Source organism: Brachypodium distachyon, chromosome 1 (assembly GCF_000005505.3).
Source record: "Brachypodium distachyon strain Bd21 chromosome 1, Brachypodium_distachyon_v3.0, whole genome shotgun sequence".
Lineage (NCBI taxonomy): Eukaryota > Viridiplantae > Streptophyta > Magnoliopsida > Poales > Poaceae > Brachypodium > Brachypodium distachyon.
The window spans coordinates 43,394,342-43,401,765 of NC_016131.3; the positions used below are offsets into that span (position 1 = coordinate 43,394,342).

Consider the following 7,424-nt stretch of genomic DNA (forward strand, 5'->3'; position numbering starts at 1 on the left):
GATACATGTAATAAAATGTTCTAAATACATGTAATATTTCGTCACCTAGTATGTAACGGATGGAAGAATTTTTTCCAAAAACTCCCGTACACAGAGTCGCATTGTTTACCCTCCACGGCAGCCGAGCGACGACTTAACGAACGCTCGCGAGCTCTTAATGAACCGAACCGAACAATGGTCTCTTAACAATAACGATCTTAACGAACCAAGCGCGCTCGTTAGCCAACGCTAGGACCAAGCACCAGAGTCGTTTAGGATAAATTTTTATAGCAAACAAAATATGTCAGAAAATGAACGGTCTATAAAAATTGAAAATAACACAATAAAAGAGAAATAACAACACACTTCAAGCAGCAAAATAATTTTTAATGAACACTCACAAGTGATGTACGAGACGAGCTCGTTAGCGAGCTTACGCTGTTTGAGATCGAAAGAAGTTTGGTTATGTTTTTTAGTTAACCAACCAAACGATTAACGAATCTCGAGTTAGCAAACGTCCGATAACATCGAACTCGATCTTTTCGTCCTACCTGGTCCGTTCACCCGTTGCCAGCGCCGCGCATCCAGCATCTCCGTATCGCTTGTCGGCTGTCTGTCTTTCCGGAGCCGCCCAGCCACGGATCTGCCACCACGTGCACCCCCGCGTCTCCTCCCGCCAGATCTGGCATCCATCCATCCCCACACGACCTCGACGCGTTTAATCGCAGAGTATTAAGCACGCGCCTCCTCCTTGATTCTCTCCTCCCAAGTCACACCACTCTTGATCTTGCTCCCCCTTTCCCCTCTCCCCGATCGCCTCACGAGAACCACCGCCATGGCGACCGCGTACTATGGCAGCTCCAGGTCCCGCGACGCCCCGACCGACGAGCCGGACGACTTCGACGAGTTCGACTCCACGCCCTACGGCGGCGGCTACGACCTCTTCGTCACCTTCGGCCGCCCGCTCCCGCCCTCCGACGAGACCTGCTACCCCTGCTCCGCGCCCTCCACCTCCTACGACGCGCCCCACTACGCCTCCGAGGATCCATCCCCCTACGCGCACCACCAGAAGCCCCAGCCCGCCTACGGCTTCCGCCCCCAGCAAGAGCAGAAGCAGCAGCATCAGCAGCCGTCCTACGGTGACGACTCCGGTTACGGATCCAAGCCCCAGGCCGCCTATGGCTTCCGCCCCCAGGAGGAGGAGCAGCAGTCCTACGGCTCCGGTTATGGATCCAAGCCCCAGCCCGCCTATGGCTTCCGCCCACAGCAAGAGGAGGAGCAGTCCTACGGATCCGGCTATGGATCCAAGCCCCAGCGCACGGAGGAGGACACCTACGGATCTGGATATGGCAGGAAGCCGCAGGAGGAGGTGAGCTACGGCTCTGGGTACGGCAGCAAGCCGCAGGCGGAGGAGAGCTATGGATCTGGGTACGGGACCAGGCCGCAGCAGGAGGAGAGCTACGGCTCTGGGTACGGATCTAAGCCGCAGGTGGAGCAGAGCTACGGATCGGAGTATGGTTCTGGGTACGGAAGGAAGCCACAGGGGGAGGAGAGCTATGGGTCGGGGTACGGAAACAGGCCGCAGGGGGGAGAGGAGTACGGTAGTGGTGGGTATGGTGGAAGAAAGAAGCAGGAAGACAGCTATGGTTCCTCGGAGCATGGCTATGGCAGGAAGACTGAGGATGACAGCTACGGTGGTTCTGGGTATGGATACGGGAAGAAGGCGCAAGTGGAGGACGAAGGTGCATATGGCTCTGGGTACCAGAAGCCGAAGCCGTATGGAGAGGAGACTCAGGGTTCATATGGCTATGGAGAGGAGAAGCCCAGATATCAGAGTGGTGGGTATGAGAAGCCGAGCTATGGCGGGGGTGAGGAGTACCAGGGGAGCCACGGCCGTAAGAAGCATGTAAGTTCCTCACTGTGTTTGTTTACTTTGTGCCTATGGATGTTCTAGTGATTAACTTGCTTTAGTGAATGGGCTGAGGAAAGGTTGAAGCAGCCTTGGCATAGGAGGGGTGTGATGGATATGGACATTTTTGCCATTTCGATTATATATGATCCTCAGCTGATGGTATCTTATCCTCTAGCTGATGGTACCTAGCTGATGATCGTTAGATGATGGTATCTTATACTCTAGCTGATGGATACATGATCGTTAGCTGATGGTACCTAGCTGATAATCGTTAGGCCTTGGAGTAGAATTTAGTAGAGCATAGAGTTTGCATGCCAAGCAAATTTCAAAAATCATGCCTGGTTAAGAAAAAGATAGTTGCTGATATAATGTAGGTTTAGATGTTGAAAACCTCACTAGCTAAATAGTAGACTGTTAGTTACATGTTCTATTCAGCTGGTTAGTGGAGTACTTATTGCTTAGTTCACTGGAATACAATCTATTACCACATAAACGTGTTTCTGTTCTATATCAATATGAGTTTAATGAAACTGATTTATTATATGCAATGCTTATGTTTCTTTTGAGTATTGACAACATAATTACATAGCATTTATTTTGGTTATTTGAAATACTGATCATCTATAGATGCTTCTGTGTTGTGCAAATGCACTTGAATACTGGCATACTTTTAAACAGTTAGACATGTGGCATAGTCTCACCCTCGATAATTTGTGAGAACAGTGTAGCTTAACAAAACAGGGAAAATTACAGTTAACAGGTCGTTTGCCATCCATCTTTTAATTTCATTTGATAGAAATAAAAATTGAATCCAATTTTGGATTGGACTTCATTTGGTTGAATTTGAATTTCGGATTCAAAAATGATGTTTGTCTACCACATGGATTTGTAGAGTGAGAGACAATTCCAGAGAAATGATGGCTTCTAGAGAGGAATTGGGTTTAGTTATAATATGATTCCATGGAATTTGAGATTGAATCCTTTGGTCAATTCTGTGCCAACCAAACAAGTTGGTTTCCCAAATGATGGGTGCCAAATGAGGTGTAATGGTAGTTCCACTAGATTGAATACTCGGTTAGAAGAATGCAGTCTTAAGAACGAGTGATACAATCATCATCTACTATTGTTTTACATTTGATAATTTGTCCTCCCCGTATTCTGAGTATATTAAGGTCTGTAAATGTTGAACCAAGTAAATTAGGGTGCCAAAAACAATGGCAACAGGAATATGTTCCCTCTATTCTCTTGTACCGTTAGTATTTTTCTCGTATCATTTGTTTTTCCTGTATAGTTCTCTCTTTTTTGCAAGAGCAATTTTACTGCATTTCTTGAAGCATCCAAACATTCTGTTTCCTATGCTGACAAATACCGTAGAAGTGCTGTATTAAAATTAGATCTTTCTCGTCAACCCTACTAAATTCCTGCTGCTATTCTACAGGATGACGACGACGACTCTGATGATGAAAAGAAGAAACGATATGAGAAGCACCACAACCGTCGCCACCACGACTATGATGATTAAGCATGCAGCGCGGTCTTGATCTGCTGCGATCGCCCCCATATCCAGCTACTGCATGAATAAGGATGATCTCTTTCCCTTCCGGACACTGGATCATTCCTCTTTAATGTACTTGTCCTTGTGGGTGTGGTTTATATATTTCAATTGGACCAAAAGAACTGCGTTATACCTTGTTTGTATGCTTCAGATGGTGCCACTGTTGACTGGATTGTCTGAAACGTGATTCCGTTCTGTGCTTCCTCTTGGATGTTCACTGGAGACCCGTCCCGCTCCAGCTTATTGCTCCCATCTGTGCTTGCTCTTATTAATCGGTTAAGATTTCGGATCCTTCGGATCACCTACGGCACATCTCTTCGGTTCTCATAGACGCGACGGTCCTCGCGCCTTCCGTTCGTTCTCATATTGTCCTCTTGAGAAGGGCAGCGCAAGTATTAAATCAACCATCCCTTATATAACCATTTTTTGCAGAAAAGAAAATTACACATGCTCCGTATGTCTTTGAAGAAAATAACAGTTTTTTTCTACACGCGCAAATCCGGAGCAGACAAACCGCGTCCGAAGAGAAAGGAGGGGCTATCTGCCTGCACGTTACTGCTGCCTGCTGGGCAGCCCTAAATTGGACCGAATCCATGAATGATTATTCGCGATCAAAATACTACTCCGGATGGAAGTAAAGCGCAGAAAACTGGATCTTTAAGCAGCAGGCACCACCCAAGCGGCGACTCGTTTCTGAGGTTGCGTCACGCTTCATTCCCTTCCCCTCTCTACCACCGGCGAGCCTCCTTCTCTATGCGCCAACTACCACGCACGCAACTCCCGGCACCGCGCTAAGCTGCGGTGCGGTGAGGTGCCCCCTTGGACCGGGATGGAAGTGGCGTCAGCAGAGGGGGTCTCGCCGCGATCCCCGGGGGCGGCGTCGGAGGAGGAGCACCGGGCCGCGACGTGTCTCCCCAGGCTCGTCGCCGGCGTACTCTCCGGCGTGCTCACCGGCCTCTTCGCTGTTGGTACGTGCCCTGCCTCCTGAGTTCTTGTTGGTGATTCCAAGCGCTTCTTGGTTGGTGGAGATGGGATAGGACTGGTTTTGCCATTTCTTCCTTGGACACACACAGTCGTCGAGCCTAAAGTTTTGATAGAAATAGCAGATTTGATTTCCATTTCCTTAGCAGCCTAAGCTTTCAGTTTTTCTGATCTGATTTTGATGTGTATCTGTGATGTCTGAAGCTGGAGGCTTGACGGGGGCGATCACCGGCGCATTGGCTGGGAGAGCTTCTGATAGCGGCGTTCTACGAGGAGCTGGATTGGGGGCATTTGCTGGCGCTGTCCTCTCCATTGAAGTCCTAGAGGCTTCTCGTGCTTATTGGTGCGCTGACCGATCAAGCCCGCAGAGTACATCATCCATGGTCCGTATCCTGAGCTTGTTCAACAATTCAGTTTGTAAAGTATATTGTCATCTAACCGAGTAAGTAGTATATAATGTTTCATTTTTCTTTTCCAATACTACCTTCGGATAATAATATTGTTACTACCGTTCATCAATTTGTTGGTGTCTTAAATTAGTAGTGCTTGACTTTTTTAGCCTGGATTACATCAAATATTCTTCAATGTTCAATGTAAGGTTCCTAATATTAGACTACTAATATTGGGAGTAACACAGGTGGTAACAAAGAGTGCCAACTAAGCAATTTGGTGATGTGGCATTTATTAAATGATGAGAGAGTTTTGGAGTAACTAGATATGTTACCATCACATCACACCTTTTAATGTGGAATGAGTCTATAAGATAATAAATAGGGTTTTCTATGTTACCACAAATATGTTACTACCCACTATTAAGGTAGTAACATAGACTATTAAGATATAGATGTTACTAGTTTATGTTACTCCCCACTATGACTACCCTTATTACTACACTGAGTTTGGGGTCCAATGTTTATGTCATTCAGTGGACAACACTAGCAATTGTTGACCCATCATCCGTGGATAAGGTTCTTAAAATTTGTCTGTTCGGTTTCCAGGGGGATTTTGTGGATCAGCTCATTCATGCGCGGTTTGTGCAAGAGCAATATGAGCCATCAGTATATATGGCATATCGCTGGCAGGTCAGTTATTCTATATGGGAAAGTGCTCAACTGATAGTTACTGTCTTTATGCTTGCTAAAACAAAATTTAATTGTATAGTAAATGAAATTTCTACCCTTAGTGGCACAAGTAATATTTGTACTGAATTTTAAGATATTCAGCAGGTTGGTGTTGCAGAGTTTGGCAATGATGATCTGCATGGTATCCTTGGAGAAGCTTCATCATATGGACTCTCACAAGATTCCTTGAAGAAGTTGCCATGCCATGTGGTGACTGATCAGAAGCAAGAGCCAGTTGATGAAAACTTGTCTTGCCCTATTTGCCTACAGGTACAGGTGTAACATTACTTCAAATATTTTATTTGCAATTACCTGGTATTGAAATAATTTTCCCGTTATTTTTCAGTAAATAGAGCTTTTATTGAACTGAAATATCGCGTCAAGGGGATACATCCAAATATAGTTGGCACCCCGCCTCCGCATAATGGGACGCACACAACCAAAGAACGAAAGGAAAAACCAACTCATAGTAGCTTATTACAACCAGACAACACACACACTATGGAGCTTGCATATGCGATTAAGCTGCCACCCATTGCATGTAAAAACCTTCATGACCACCAGCTCCACCTGCGTACAAGCAGCCAAACTCATTGGTCTGTCGTCCTCCTGCTGCAGCAAAGCCCACGAATGACGCCAATGTGTACACTGTTAAATGACCTGCATAAGAGAAGGAGATTGTCGATTGTTAAAAACAATATCGTTCCTGCATAGCCGTATCGACCAACAAAGAGCGGTCGCCCCCACCAAAATCTTAGCTGTAAACTTGCTACCTATGCCATTCAACCAATTACCAAAAATGATTTCCCCGTTATAGTCTTAAACTCTTAACAAATATAGTCTGAAAGGTATATATTATCTGGTTGGAACTCAGTAGATAGCTGCAACTAACACATGATGGAAGTCATAGTTGGAGTTCCTCTTCCTTGCTTGATTTCTGCTTACACACAGCTATATGTTAGTTCTGAAGATTTAGGAAATTTAGTGACCAGCTCTTGGGGTCAAATTGATTAGTAACACGCGACAAAGGTCATCCGAGTTTAAGAATAACACCGACGTGTCATTGACCTGTTGCTGTATGCTCCCCATATCATTCTCACATTACATGTTATTTTTAAATTATAGATCCTTTTGGTGTAACTAAGGAAACCTTCTCTCTGTTTTTTTAGAAAGCCTGTGTTAGTTTATGAATGTGTGGGAGCAGAATCTGTGCTCATTTGTTACATGATGAATCAGCTTCTGTATTTCTTTCTTATTTTTAACTTTGTTTTCAACACCCTGACAGTCTTCTCTTGTCCTAGGATATTGTGACAGGAGAGACCGCAAGGAGGTTGCCGAAGTGTTCTCACTCTTTCCACCAACCTTGTGTGGACAAATGGCTCATTGGCCATGGTTCATGCCCTGTATGTAGGCAAGATGTGTAGATAGATGACCTTCATTCTGTGTTCTCTTCTTAGGATGTACTCCGTAGTTATCAGTTCGCCATACCTGTGTAAAGTATCTGTTCTCATGATATATAGAAAGCTAATAAATAGCAGTGTAAATTAAGCCTTGCATGTTGTTTGTACGTTGGAAATAAGACGGCCATGTACATAAGATATTCTGAGGATCATGTTTTTTTCTTACCCAGTTGGGATGTGAAAGTGACATATGTTTGTTCTGCTGACCGGTTATACTTATATCTGAATTTCTGGCTGTGCATTATGATCTCAGTGCAGTGTCCCAGTTTTATTAACCGTATGTACCTGGTAAAGATTATGTTGATTTGCAGTTGATAAGCAGTCGTCGGTCACTCCCTCTCAACAGACAAGCTAACTTCAGCTCTGTCAGCACATGGTAATATCTACTGCCACAAGCCATTCTAGTCTCCTCTGCA

At 45.2% G+C, this 7,424-nt stretch overlaps 2 protein-coding genes across 3 annotated transcripts; both read left to right on the top strand.

The window, feature by feature from the left end:
* Window positions 1-691: 691 nt before the first annotated feature.
* LOC100831623 (uncharacterized protein At5g39570) lies at window positions 692-3,649 on the top strand. The gene is made up of 2 exons (XM_003563993.4): window positions 692-1,885; window positions 3,330-3,649. Exons 1-2 carry the CDS (start codon window positions 815-817, stop codon window positions 3,411-3,413), a joined length of 1,155 nt encoding a protein of 384 aa, XP_003564041.1. The 5' UTR covers window positions 692-814; the 3' UTR covers window positions 3,414-3,649.
* A 335-nt stretch (window positions 3,650-3,984) lies between these two features.
* On the top strand, window positions 3,985-7,221 carry LOC100833537 (NEP1-interacting protein-like 2). 2 transcript variants are annotated; one of them, XM_010229516.3, is made up of 5 exons: window positions 3,985-4,414; window positions 4,632-4,810; window positions 5,426-5,509; window positions 5,651-5,818; window positions 6,850-7,221. In XM_010229516.3, the coding sequence occupies exons 1-5, from the start codon at window positions 4,276-4,278 to the stop codon at window positions 6,970-6,972; spliced, it is 693 nt and encodes a 230-aa protein (XP_010227818.1). In that variant the 5' UTR covers window positions 3,985-4,275; the 3' UTR covers window positions 6,973-7,221. The 2 variants fall into 2 exon arrangements, with proteins under 2 accessions (XP_010227818.1, XP_003560881.1); XM_003560833.4 differs by having other exon boundaries at window positions 3,990-4,414; window positions 5,654-5,818.
* Window positions 7,222-7,424: the final 203 nt, after the last annotated feature.